The 14,696-nt window shown below is 34.7% G+C and overlaps 1 protein-coding gene across 2 annotated transcripts in view; it reads left to right on the top strand.

Annotated features, from left to right (window-relative positions):
* The window catches only part of clcn1a (chloride channel, voltage-sensitive 1a), a 33,826-nt gene that overhangs the window by 8,410 nt on the left and 10,720 nt on the right, over positions 1-14,696 (top strand). The window contains exons 4-15 of one of the 2 annotated variants that reach the window (XM_051136761.1): positions 1,117-1,245; positions 5,288-5,421; positions 5,600-5,677; positions 5,917-5,995; positions 7,798-7,923; positions 8,006-8,090; positions 8,437-8,538; positions 8,709-8,793; positions 11,859-12,014; positions 12,323-12,392; positions 13,634-13,744; positions 13,963-14,176. In XM_051136761.1, the coding sequence (XP_050992718.1) occupies positions 1,117-1,245; positions 5,288-5,421; positions 5,600-5,677; positions 5,917-5,995; positions 7,798-7,923; positions 8,006-8,090; positions 8,437-8,538; positions 8,709-8,793; positions 11,859-12,014; positions 12,323-12,392; positions 13,634-13,744; positions 13,963-14,176 (1,369 nt within the window). The remainder of the gene's footprint in view (positions 1-1,116; positions 1,246-5,287; positions 5,422-5,599; positions 5,678-5,916; positions 5,996-7,797; positions 7,924-8,005; positions 8,091-8,436; positions 8,539-8,708; positions 8,794-11,858; positions 12,015-12,322; positions 12,393-13,633; positions 13,745-13,962; positions 14,177-14,696) is intronic. The other variant, XM_051136762.1, reaches the window with a different exon arrangement.

Consider the following 14,696-nt stretch of genomic DNA (forward strand, 5'->3'; position numbering starts at 1 on the left):
CAGTACTGACATTAGAGAACATATATTTTAACATCAAATTAAATTAAACTCAGTACTGTAACGAATAAAATCCATTTATTTTATATATCTATATCTGACGCAGCTGACTGACATCTCATTAGTGAATGAAATAAATGATAAATCTTTATAAACAAAATAAAATATATACAAACCTTTATTTCACTGAAGAAGTGCACCAAATCGGCGCCACTGAGAACCTCTCTTTCCTTAAGAGGATTTGAAAAGCCCGCGCTCTGAGTGTAACCCAGCAGCTGGGATGTTTCGTTAGAGACACGCTCAACCTAGCGGTTGTGTAGAAAAAAAATAACCTAGCATTAAAAATGACCCAGCAATTTAGTTACAAAACTCCCTAGCACTTGAGTAAAATATGTTAAAAATAACCCAATAAAATGACACAGTGGGCTGAACCCATCATTTGGGTTAAAAAAAATAACCCACCATCTTACAGTACTGTACCTGCAAAGCTAAATAAATAGATTTTCATTATCAGTTAATTTCTATTAACTAAATTAAATCAACATTTTATGTGACCATCCTTTGCGTCTAAAGCAGGTGCACTTGCGCATAGTTTTTCATGTAGCTTTGCAGGTAGGTCTCTTGAAGCATCTTGGAGACAGTTCTTCTGGATTTAGTCTGTCTGAGTTTGTTCTGTTTCTTCATGTCTTTCCAGACAGACTGGATGATGATGAGATCAGATCTCTGTGTGGAGCATTGGCTGTTGTCAGACTCCTTGGGCAAACAAAAATCATACTGGATTATTACAATTAATGGCAAAATGAATGTTTGGAAATGTAAACTGTAAACTGATATTTCCTATTGACACACTACAGCAATAGATAGAAATGACTGACTTAAAACCATTTTTAGCTGGTGAAAATTAGTGTTCTAATAATTTTGGCCATCACTGTATATATAAATTTATTTATATTTATTTTGTCAACTGTTATTTCCCCTTTTCCTTTACCACTTTTCCATGTTTTTCCAACTTCAGATTTCTAAACCTTCTCCATACTGCTTGCTTTTGTCTTCTTTGCTGTCTCCCTTTTTCTCTACCTTATGTGCTCCATCACTTCTGTCCTTTTCCGTGTCTCTCAGCCTATAAGTGGTTTTATGGGGAGTTGAAGGGAAATATCCCACTGCAGTACCTGGTCTGGGTCTTCTATCCCATGGTGCTCATCCTGTTTGCCTCCCTCTTCTGCCACCTGGTCGCTCCTCAGGCCATTGGTGTGTAGCTTCACTGTTTAGATTTGATTTATTTTGGACTTTGTTTTTCATACACCATCTGCTTTTTCTTGAACTAACTAATTTTATTATACTGCAAATCTACAGCTTTACCCGAGGTTAAAAATTAACCTTATGTCTCACCTGCTGGAAGTGACTTGAGAATCAGTTTTTTTTGTCACCTAATAGAATATATTTTGCACGCTCTGATTTAAAATATAGCTTTGTTCCTTGTCCTTAGCTTTGTCATTCCAAACCCGTAAGACCTTTGTTTATCTTCGGAACACAAATTAAGATATTCTTGATGAAATCCGAGAGCTTTCTGACCCTGTGTAGACAGCAATGGAACTGTCACATTCAAGGCCCAGAAAGGTAGTAAGGACATTATTAAAATAGTCCATGTAGTCCATCAGTAGTTCAACCTTAATTTTATGAAGCTACAAGAATAATTTTGTGCAAAGAAAATAAAGATAATTTTATTTAACAATTTCTTCTCTTCCGCGTTAGTCTTTAGGGCCGTTCACAAGAGTAGCACAATGCATGTGTGTGGTGCCGCTAGCGTAGGAGCTTGTGATTCTGATATAGAACGTACGTCTTTCTTAGTTCATCATCAGTTGGGGAGAGTGGGGAAATACAATGAAAGTATCTAAAGTATCTAAATTCCGGATGTTTCCTATCATTTTAAATCATCTGAATGTATCTATGACAACGGGTTCTATAATAATAGCTTATAAAAAAAAGTGTTCCTGTGCCTCAATTTGCCCAAGGTTAGGGGTAAGATGAACCATCTGGGTGAAAACTGACCATTTGACTGAATCTGATTCAAACCCATGTGAAATTTTAAGGATAATTTACCTCTTAATAATCAAATTTCATTTTACAAACAGTCGTATTTCTTTTCTTAAAGGAGAACTCCACTTCCAGAACAACAATTTACAAATAATTTACTCACCCCCTTGTCATCCAAGAAGTTTGTGTCTTTTTGTCTTCAGTTGTAAAGAAATTATGGTTTTTGAGGAAAGTATTTCAGGACTTTTCTCCATATAATGGACTTTATTGGTGCCCCAATTTTGAACTTTCAAAACGTAGTTTAAATGCAGCTTCAAAGAGCTCTAAACAATCCCAGCCAAGGAAGAAGGGTTTTATCTAGCGAAACGATCTGTAATTTTTTTCAGAAAATAAAAAAATTGTATACTTTTTAAGCACAAAAGCTCATGTAGCACAGGCTCTGGGATGTACTACGTACTATTGAATCACGTTGAAAGGTCACACGGAACATAGGCGGAACTACCGACCCAGTGTTTACAAAGCATCGCGCAAAGACTAAGGAAGTGCAAGTAAGTCAAACGCTGTTTACAAACAAAACGGTACAATGATGTCGGACGAGTTTTTCGCCATACTCTACCTTTTTGAGCTGGAGTACACAGACAATGAACTTTGATTTGTAGCATCGTGGACGCGCATCCCAGAGCCTGTGCTGCACAATCTTTTGTGCTTAAGTATACAAATTTTTATTTTTTGGAAAAAATGACCAGTCGTTTCGCTAAATAAGAACCTTCTTCCTCGGCTGGGATCGTTTAGAGCCCTTTGAAGCTGCATTTAAACTACATTTTAGAAGTTCAAAATCGGGGCACCAATGAAGTCCATTATATGGAGAAAAATGCTGAAATGTTTTCCTCAAAAAACATAATTTCTTTACGACTGAAGACAGAAAGACATGAACATCTTGGATGACAAGGGGGTGAGTAAATTATTTGTAAATTGTTGTTCTGGAAGTGGAGTTCTTCTTTAAAGCTAACCTAAATTTAATAAAATCAATCAAATGAAGTTTAATTTTCAATCTTTAATTGTTTGCATTTCTGTTTGTTGAACACCAGAGCAGTAACCTTCCCAAAAACAGACTAAACAGTGAGTTTGTTGAGTAAAATTAAACAAAAACTGAATTAGAATGAAGGAATAAATGTCACTGAAACGTTTAAACATTTAAGTTTGTCATTTTAGTCAATTTAGATTCTTTTGACATTTTAATCAAAAGATTCTTGGCATGGTACCTTTTCTGCAGTCAAACAGACCATTAGGGACAACAGGTGGAAAGATATATTTGATTATAATGTGATGAAAAGCATCTTCTGGTTCTCAGAGAAGGATTTGGTGCACTTGTACACTGTCCCTATCACATAAACTACAAATAATGTGTATATATATGATAAACTAAATCAGTTGCATTAAAATGCCACTTCACTTCAGAGATTTAACCTAACTTCAGGGGTAAATTAAAGCGTTGGCTCAACTTAACCCAAAGTATTTGGCTCACTTTGCCGCATAGCTGGCATTTTGGCTAGCTTGCCAGTTCAGGCTAATATTTAGCTGTATGATTTGCATAGTTTTCTATGTTGCTAAATTACCTATATGCATTAGAAATGTTTTTAGACCTAAATAAATTTGCTTTGATGGATCAGCCATTACATCTGTTATGCTGAAATTTTACTTTGACAAGCCAAAAACAGTTTTTAAAGTAAATGGGTGCCTTTCACTCCTCCCGTGTGTTTCTCCTTTTCACAATCACATGAGGGTAAAAGTGTACAGTTGGCAAGATACAGGGGATGGGTCAACTTACCCACTGGCTCAACTTACCCCACTCTTCCCTATATTCTGGTTTGAATAAATAAGGCTCGACAAAAAATGCAAGTCATCCTCTTTTTCGAAATCTTAAGACATTTTTACAAAGACGAAGCTGACGTAGCGCATACGGGTTCTACGTCAGAACGGCTTCTGCATCAGCAGCACCACACTAATACGTGGTGATACTCTTGTGAACGTGCGGTGAAGACTGACACGAAATAGAAACTATTGAATGAAGTCGTTATTTTTGTTTTCTTTGCATGCAAAAAGTATTTTTGTAGCTTCATAAAATTAAGGTTGAAACACTGATGTCATATGGAATAGTTTTAACAATGTCCTTACTACCTTTCTGGACCTTAAACTCAGTAGCTGCATTGCTGTCTATGCAGAATTTTTATTTTGGGGTGAACTATCCCTTTTATTTTTGACCTTGCCTCTTTATATAATCTCAGTTTTTCATTAAGACGTCTACATACTCTGTGTCTGTCTCTTAAAAGTACACTTCCTCTATTCTGTGCCATTTACAGTTAATATAATATTTCTTTAACTGCTGTAACTGCTGGACACTGTTTACTACTCAACAACGCCACCTGCTGGCCCATCCACTGCAGTCACTTTAACAACAACATTCAGATGATTGATTCTCAACGTGTGGGTTAAAATAAAGGTTAAAATAATGAATCACAAAAGGTTAAAATAATTAATCACAGTGAATCTCTTATAACAAATCAGAATTTCAGAATTAGAGTCTACATTCTTACTATTTGACTATGTAGCGAAAGAAGGCATCAGAACACAAACTAAGAGCTAAAATGTAACCGTGTTTATTCCAAATAAAGATATACAGAGACATAACTCCAAACATATACATAAAAATCAAATCAAAACCCAATTTTCAGAAAAAGCTGTGTATATTATAGATTACATAAATCCTTATCTATTATCATATATGAACCTGGACCACAAAATCAGGCATAAGCCTTAATAATCATAATCATAATAAAAGCTGAATAAATAAGCTTTCCATTGATGTATGGTTTGTTAGGACAGGACAATATTTGGCCAAGATACAACTATTTGAAGTTCTTAGCAATGCATATTACTAATCAAAAATTAAGTTTGGATATATTTACGGTAGGAAATTTCCAAAATATCTTCATGAAACATGCTCTTTACTTAATATCCTAATAATTTTTGGCATAAAAGAAAAATCGATAATTTTGACCCATGCAATGTATTGTTGGCTATTGCTACAAATATACCCATGCTACTTATGACTGGTTTTGTGGTCCAGGGTCACATATTTAACTTTGTTTACAGACCTTTCACACTGATTTTTCTTTATTTATTCCTTCTTTTTCCCAGCCATTTGATTGTTTTGTCTCTTTTCTTCTTTCCTCTTCTGATTTTTATTTTCCCTCAGGCTCTGGTATTCCAGAGCTGAAAACCATACTCAGAGGTGTTGTGCTGAAGGAGTATTTGACACTCAAGGCATTTATTGCGAAGGTGGTGGGACTCACTGCTGGCCTGGGCAGCGGTATGCCGGTTGGCAAAGAGGTGAGACACATTTAATTTTGCAGTCTCATGTAACATACACAGGGGCTTCGATTTTCCATTTTACATTATACACAAAATACACTGTGATTTGATGGGTACGAGTGCCAGTTGGGTCACCTAAACCGGCCTCGGCTCCATCTGATGGTGACCTTTAAACTGTGCTATTTTTATGCATTAGGGTCCCTTTGTTCACATAGCCAGTATCTGTGCAGCTGTGCTCAGCAGGTTCATGTCTTTCTTCTCTGGAGTCTATCAGGTAAGCAGAAGTGCATGGAGATCCTGTAATGCACATTTGGCATCTCCATTCATAAAATGCTGAATGCTCGTTTATCATCCACGGGCTGGACAGTTTTTTTTTATTACACATTATTTTTGAGGACAGCGCTGATATATCATCCAGGGTGTTTATATTACCAAGAATTATTTCCCATCTTCCCCCACCTGTACCCTCAATTGTGTCTGCTTCACTCTTTTTGTCTGCCTCTGTGTCAGTAGAGCCCATATTGTTATACAGACATCCTCACAGTGGGCTGTGCTGTGGGGGTTGGATGCTGTTTTGGAACACCTCTAGGAGGTAAAGTGTTGGCAAAATAGCATTTTTCTTGTCGGCATTGTTAAACACTGTTTAAGTTATAGATCTTGTTCTCACGCAGTGAAAAATACAGTGTGAAACTGACAACATGCCTGCAGACAAGACAGAGCAGGTTACCTCTATTAAACAAAGTCTTAGCTGTCAAATTTTGTAATTTTTTTAAGAAATTCAAACAATAAATACTGTTTTGTGGCTCTTTAATGTGTCGTGACAGATCGTCGTAGCGCCTCAGTTCAAGTGGCTTGTGAACTGATCATCTTTTCATATTTGCTTAAGCATGAAATAAACATAAATAAACATCAGAAGGTATTTTATTTCAAGATTGTTTTTTTAAATAAACCAAAATTAATCTACTCTCCTGTCTGATTTGTTTGTCGGAGAAAATGCAGATTGGGCGTTATGATTGGTCAGATCACCTGTCAATCAAACTCCCTGCGAAGGGTCAATTGGGGTAAAAACAAAAAAAAAAATGAAGATACACATTAATGTCCAAAAGTTTGAGGTCTTTATTTATATATTTAGTTATTGATTTATTTATTTTATTTTATTTATTTATTTATTTTAAAGAAATGAATACTCTAGTTTCTACTCTAATGCTTTAAAATTTATCAAAAGTAACAGGAAAAACGTACATTTTTACAAAGATTTCTATTTCTAATATTTAATATTTTTTTCTGAATTCTTAGAATGTATGATTGTTTGCTAGTAAAATGTGTAAAAATTATTGTCAAACTTTGTTTTAGGTATGAATGTCACAAAAATGTTGTCAGGTTTCTGCTTAAAACAAGAATAAACAATTGTATAAAAAGTAAGTTAAATAAATATATAAATAAATAAATATATAATAAATACACTATACAGATATGTGACCCTGGACCACAAAACCAGTCATAAGGGTCCATTTTTTTAAATTGAGATTTATACATTATATAAAAGCTGAATAAATAAGCTTTCCATTAATGTATTGTTTGTTATGATAGCTAGCTGTGATAACTATTTGACTATTTGAAAATCTGGAATCTGAGGGTGCAAAAAAAAAATCTAAATATTGAGAAAATTGCTTTTAAAGTTGTCCAAATGAAGTTCTTAGCTATACATATTACCAATCCAAATTAAGTTTTGATATATTTATGGTAGGAAATTTACAAAATATATTAATGGAACACAATTTTACTTAATGTCCTAATGATTTTTGGCATAAAAGAAAAATGTATAATTTTGACCCATACAATGTATTGTTGGCTATTGCTACAAATATACCGGTGCTACTTAAGACTGGTTTTGTGGTCCAGGGTCACAAATGAGAAATTTGTTTGTTTGTTTGTTTGTTTGTTTATTATTTTCTTTTTGTTTAAAGAAATTTATACTTTTATTCCACAAGGATGCAATAAATTGATAGAAAGCGACAGTAAATACTTTTCTTCAGCAGACAGTTTCCACAGAAATATTAAACAGTTTTTTCAACATTTATAATAATAAAGAAATATTACTTGAACATGAAATTACCATATTAGAATGATTTCTAAAGGGTCATGTCACAATGAAGACTGGAGTAATGGCTGCTGAAAATTCAGCTTTGCAGTCACAGGAATTCTATACATTCTAAAGTATATTAAAAACCAATAGAAAATCATTATTTTAAATTGCTAAACCATTTCCCAATTCACAAGTATATTTCAAGTCTATATTCTATGATCATATTTGTTGTCCTTTGCGTCATTAAGTTTGAAAATCCCTTCTGTAGATGACAATAACCCTTCTAAATGTTTCTTTGGTTCATCCAGGTGTTTTGTTCAGCATTGAAGTTACATCAACATATTTTGCTGTGAGAAACTACTGGAGAGGCTACTTTGCCGCCACATTCAGTGCGTTTATTTTCAGAGTGCTGTCTGTGTTTAATAAGGATGCAGGTGAGATACTAAATCATATTCCTGAATGAAGGTCTTGGCAGTCGTCAGATGAGATGATTTTTTTCCATATCTGTTGTTTCAGTCACCATCACTGCTCTCTTCCGCACCAACTTCCGTATGGATTTTCCTTTCGACCTGCAGGAGCTCCCGGCGTTCGCCATTATTGGGTGAGAGCGCGGGGGCGAGAGCGTGCCGTTCGTGGTGAGGGCACAGTCCTGAAGCTGTGTGTGTGTGTGTGTGCCATACTGTAACCCTTGACACACTCGCAGACCTGAGCACACAGCACTTTAACTTAACCAGAGTGATCAGATGTTGGTATTATATTTGATTTGTTGGAACTAACACATTTATTCTATTATACTGTATTATATTCCGTAATTATTGTGCTCACATTGATAAGAAACAATTCAGCAGAGCGCCGCAATCTTCTTGTGTTCTTATTATAAGGGCAACAATGAAAACATGAATGTGATTTTTGTCACTGGAGTAATGTGCTTGTTTTTGTCTCCACAGAATTTCTTGTGGGTTCCTGGGAGCTTTCTTCGTTTACCTGAACCGCCAAGTTGTCCTGTTCATGAGAAGACCTAACCTTTTCACACGATTCCTTACAAAACAGTAAGAGAAATTAACACTGACATTACATAACAAATGACAACAGACATTATGAGCTTTAATATTACTATTATAGGTGTATGTATTACTCACCTGAGAGTTATTTTGCTGTGATCTTTAAAATTAGTTTACAAACAAAATAATTACAACATGTGTCACATTTTCTTTCTCAGCCGGCTGATTTTCCCTGCAGTTGTGACCTTAGTGGTTACAACACTGACATTCCCTCCAGGCTTTGGGCAGTTCATGGCTGGAGAGGTCAGATTAGAAATTGTTAACAATGAATACTACAGTTTTGTTAATTTTTGTAACAAAAAATGATATCAGCTATTTAGGATCATCGACTAATGCAGCGGTTCTCAACCAGGGGTCCGGTTCCTACTAAGGGGACCTCAAAAATCACAAAAATGCTTTCACATAAGACAAATTAAGCATAAAACTTTTTCCCTCAGAATTCTCATGGTCTTGGAAAAGTATGTATGGAAGACTATGTATATAAATATGTGAGAAAGCCTTATTTGAAAAGTATGATTTCTAAACCTGGAATAGTCATGGAAATTAATCAAAATTTAAAACTCCTTGGTAATTTTTTTTAGAAATAGGGGAGAGTGGTGTAAGATGAGCCATTTTTTACTTATGTGGTCCTCAAGATAAGGGAAAATGAGGCAGAAATACAATGAAAGTATATAAAGTAATTTCAAGATGTTTTCTATCATTTGTATGATATCATGTATCTATGAAAATGTATTAAAAAAAAGTGTTCTTGTGGCTCAGTTTGCCCCAGGTTAGGGCAAGTTGACCCGAGTCAGTGGGTAAGATGCACCATCTGGGTCTAAACTGACCATCTGACTGAATCTGATTCAAACCCATGTGAAATTTTAAAGATAATTTACTTATTTTAAACACTAATTTAATAATCAATTTTCATTTTACAGTCGTATTTCCTTCCTTAAAGCTAATGTGATTTCAAAATGTGATGAAAACCATCTTCTATATATATGTGATAAATGCAACCAGTTGCGTGCTATCACATTAAAATACCAGGTTATACTTCAGATATTTACCTTAACTTCAGTGCCTTATGGTGGGGTAAATTAAAGTAGTGGCTCAGTTTACCCCACAGCATTTTGCTCGGTTTGCCCCATAGCCGCAATTTTGAAAAAAAAAACTAGGTAGCTTACCAATTCAGGCACCAATTTCATTCCACGAAATCATGAAATTAAGACACCTTAAAATTGTATTGTGCCATCTCAGGCTGTGTAATTTATTATTTTATGACGATTTTTTAACCTCATATTTTGGTATTTTTGTCAACCCTGTTACCCTGTTAATTAGAACTTATATACCACTGAATGATATAGGCATTAGCTCAATTATATATCAAGGGTGACCTTTAAAATGTTTGTATTTTACACAGACAATCTTTAAAAACGGGGTCAAACCTAATCAATGCCATCCCTGTTACTCGTATGTCAAATACTGTTACTCTAAAAAGTAACAGGTTGATAGTTACAGGTTGCCAGTTTCTAATAGTCACATTCACAAAAGCACATTGTGTACACTTTGAAAGAATTTTAGTTGTAGATATTGATTATATTAAATGTAAGAAATAATTGTTTAAATTCACATTTTAAAAATGGTAACAGGATTGACACTGCATAATGGACCCCCCTCAGTCAAGCCTCATAATTCATCAAAAATAGAACATTATAGAGGAGTGAGAGAAACATGCTTGTGTTTTAAGTGGTGGAATCCTGATTGAGAGAAATGATGTCACTTGAATGTACATTATTTTACAAGCATTTTTTGATGAGGGTAACAGGGCTGACATGAAATCAGGGGACACCAATAAAATAATTTGTATTTTATAGAAAAAAATTTATGCTTATGCCAAAATAATGCTTAACAATGAGAATATATTTAGAACAATATGCAAATGTAATTTTTATAGAATTTTGCCTTCATTTTGCAAATTAAACGTCCTGCTGGAAAAGAAAAATCATAGTGAGGGACAGGCCAAAAACTATATCCAATAAATCTGGAGCAAATGAAGCGATCATAGAAATTCGATGTCAAAAACTTTACCCTTACCAGCATAAATGCTATTTAAATTATTTAAAATTAATATTTAATTTACTTTTTTATGCATTATTGATGAAAACATACGTAGTATTGTTTTTAAACTGCACATTTGTTATATTAAATCTATGTTTGATTATTTCTTAGGGACGCAAAAGGCACAGATTTCGTGGAATGACCCATTTAGCTACATGATTTGCATGGTTTTTATATGTTGCTAAGTCATCTATATGCATCATAAATATTTTTCAACCTGGATAAATTTGCTTTGATGTAACAGCCATTACATCTGTAATGCTAAAATTTTACTTTGACAAACCAAAAACAGTTTTTAAAGTAAATGGGTGCCTTCCACTCCTCACATGTGTTTCTCATTTTCACGGTCTGGCAGAAATTATGTGTGATTCCAAAATACATGGTCACATGATGGTAAAAGTGTACAGCTGCCAAGATACAAGGGGTGGGTCAACTTACCCACTGGCTCAACTTACCCCACTCTCCTCTATATACATTTTTATAGTTATGCCAAGTTCTAATATCTAATCGGTATAAATTCTGGGTAAAAATATTTTTTAAAATCCGTATCCTTAATCTATATCCAATAAATCTGGAGCAAATGAAGCGATCATGGAAATGAATTCGATCCCATTTTTCACAAGTTGGTATGATTCTTTAGGGTCTTCATGAAATCTCTGTAACATACTTTGGTTAAAATTTCTTAATGGCTAAGGATGGAAATTTGCTAATATGGGACAGTCTGACAGTGGTCGTGGGCGGAGTTTGAGCAGTATGACATCACACTGGTCAGAGAATCTAAATGGCTTGATAATTGAGACTGTTTAGGTTTTTTGTGGATTAAAAAAAAGGAGTGAATGGATTTTTATCATTGTAGGGTGGCTGTGTCCACGCACTGCTATAACACATTTATATGCAAACACCATGTAAAAGTGAACTTTGCATTCGTTGTCCACTTTAAAAAGAGTGGTAACCCTGAAAAACATTCAGTCCTGAAATTTAATGTACAAACTAGGAGTGTCCACTTGAAAGTAAAAAAAAAAACATTGTCATTATATGAGATATGTTTGTGTATAATGGTGAAAATTGGAGTCACAATAGTTGAGAATTGCTGCTTTAATGTTTATGGTCTGTCTGTCATTCAAACAATCTTGAAAAAATGTTTGGTTGAATTTTTAAAATATTTCATTTGGTTGGATTTAAAATGTGAATTTGTATTATTTCCGTAGCTGATGCCCAGGGAGTGCATCAACTCTCTGTTTGATAACTTCACCTGGACTAAAATTTGGGGTTCCTCCCTCCCTCCTGGTCTGGGTCGCTCTGCTGTTTGGTTTCACCCTGATGTCAGCATCTTTGTCATTCTTATTCTCTTCTTTATCATGAAGGTTGGTCCTTTTCAATCTCTCTGTCCTCCATCAATTCATCAAGTAATTTTCATATTTAAACACTAAGAAAGTAACATGCACTGACACTGGCTTTAGTTATCATGTCATAGTTGTCTAGATGGCTTCAATAAAACCTGCTTTTATCCAGGACAGTTTCCCAGTCATTATCTGTCTCCGTCTGTCATGTTTGAAGTTGCTGAAGCAATGATTTTTCTTTTGAGTTAGGCTCATAGAGGTTCTGCTGATAGCAGTCTCTGAGATTTTAGAATTAAGGCAATTGTGTGAAAACATTATTATTCATCTCACAGTTCTGGATGTCTGCAGTTTCCACCACGATGCCCATCCCGTCTGGAGCTTTCATGCCTGTCTTTGTATTGGGTAGGTCACCATTATTATTCATTTATTAGTGGCTGCCATTTACGGATATTTTCTGATTTATTTAAGGATCCTATTAACATACAGTGGGATCCAAAAGGAAACTGGGGGGAAAAAAAGAATTTGTTGATCAAAGAAATGTTTTCAAAGTAATGAGCATTATGACAAAAAAGAAGTAAATATTTTATTATAAATAAATGTTTATAAAAAATATATTTAGGACATTAATCAAATAAGAACGTTTTGGTAAATTGCTTCTAAAAATGCTTCTGAACTGTAATTAACTATTTTAATTTAATTAAATTTTTTTATTAATTGTAATTACAAAAAAAGTAATGATTTTCACTAGTGGTCTCAGATGTTTGGATCTCACTTTAAATATGTAAATTCACTTACAGACATACAGAAATTAGCCAAGCACATTTTATTTTACTTTATTTTATTTTTTGATCATTTTCATTAGCTGTCTCAGACTTTTAAGTCTTGCTCTAATTACGCAAATTCTCTTATTAGACTTACAGAAATTAGTCAGGCACATTTTATTTTATTTTATTTTATATTTTATTTTAGTTTATTTTATTCAATAATTTACACTAGCTGTCTCAGACTTTTTCCATTTTAACTTACAGACTTAATTATTAGCCAAATTAGCCAATCACATTTATTTTATTTTATTTTATTTTATTCAATAATTTTCATTAGCTGTCTCAGACTTTTAAGTCTTGCTCTAATTCTCTCATTAGACTTACAGAAATTAGTCAGACTTACTTTATTTTATTATTTTATTTTATGTTATTTCATTTTATTATTTTTGCAAGCTGTCTAAAACGTTTGAATCTTGCTCTAATTATGTAAATTTCCGTATTAGACATACAAAAATTAGCCAGGCACATTTATTTTATTATTATTTTTTTAATTCAGTAATTTTCACAAGCTTAAAATTTTTATTTTATTTTTTTTTATTTTATAATTTTCACTAGCTGCCTCAGACTTTTGGATCTTGCTCTAATTACACTAATTCTCTTATTAGACTTGCAGAAATTAGCCAGGCACATAGAAATTATTTTATTGTTTTTTACATTTATTTTTTATTTTATTTTATTATTTTTTATTGTATTTATTTATTTATTTATTTATTTTGTACAATCATTTTCACTTGTGTTTTTTAAAGCGAGGCACAAAGAATTTATTTTATTATTTTATTTTATAAAAATAATTTGAATATCCACTGCAATATCTTACAGGTGCCGCATTCGGTCGTTTAGTGGGTGAGATCATGGCTACTCTCTTTCCTCACGGTATCCTGTTTGATGGAATACTGTACCGTATCATCCCTGGAGGGTACGCTGTCATTGGTCAGTCATCCTTTCCTCCACCACTATTATCTAATGCTTGCTCATAATGTGCTGATGATGTCATTTCCTGTTCCTATCCCTTCTTCTCTTAACCTCTGATCTTCCGCTGCATGTGTCCATACTCTCCCCGTTCATTATGTCACTCCTGTCATGACCCTGTCTTACAGCACTCCATCTTTCCGGCCTGTTACTCTACTGGTCTATCCTTTTCTCTTAAGGTGCGGCGGCGTTGACAGGGGCCGTCACTCACACCGTTTCCACGGCAGTGATCTGCTTTGAGCTGACCGGTCAGATCTCTCACATCCTTCCCATGATGGTCGCCGTCATCCTGGCCAACATGGTAGCGCAGGGTCTTCAACCGTCGCTGTACGACTCCATCATCCAGGTCAAGAAGCTGCCCTATCTCCCCGAGCTGGGTTTCGGCCACATAAGGTGCGCAAACATTGCAGGCACCACCACTGTGGCTCCACGTATGTTCAAAACAGCTTGGCTCACAGCGCAGCCAGGTTCCCTCACCCTCGCATGCTGACAGCACCTCAAAGTCCTTGTGATTCATTAGCAGCGGGAACTATTAGTAAATACACTTGTCAGCGAGGGGCGGCAACATGAAGCTTTGGCACCCTTCCAGCTAACACTGAGCTGCCCCACAGACATTAGATTTGGGCTATTCATTACGTCTTTATTAAAGATGCACTCTGCGTCTTAATCTACCCTTTTGTGGTCTGAAGTAGTGGTTCTGCTTCATGTCCCAGAGTTTACATTGGACATCAAGTGATGACTGAATACATTACCAAAACTGTGCAAAAGCAAACAAAGAGAGAACTTTGTGTGCGCAAAGAATACAAAAATAGGACTTTATTCAACAATTTCATTTTTTCTAGTGTTGGTCTTCACCATGTGTTCATGAGAGTACCACGACGCATTCATTTTAAGGCATGAAGAAATTATGTTC

The sequence above is a fragment of the Labeo rohita genome, chromosome 19 (assembly GCF_022985175.1).
Source record: "Labeo rohita strain BAU-BD-2019 chromosome 19, IGBB_LRoh.1.0, whole genome shotgun sequence".
Classification (NCBI taxonomy): Eukaryota; Metazoa; Chordata; class Actinopteri; order Cypriniformes; family Cyprinidae; genus Labeo; species Labeo rohita.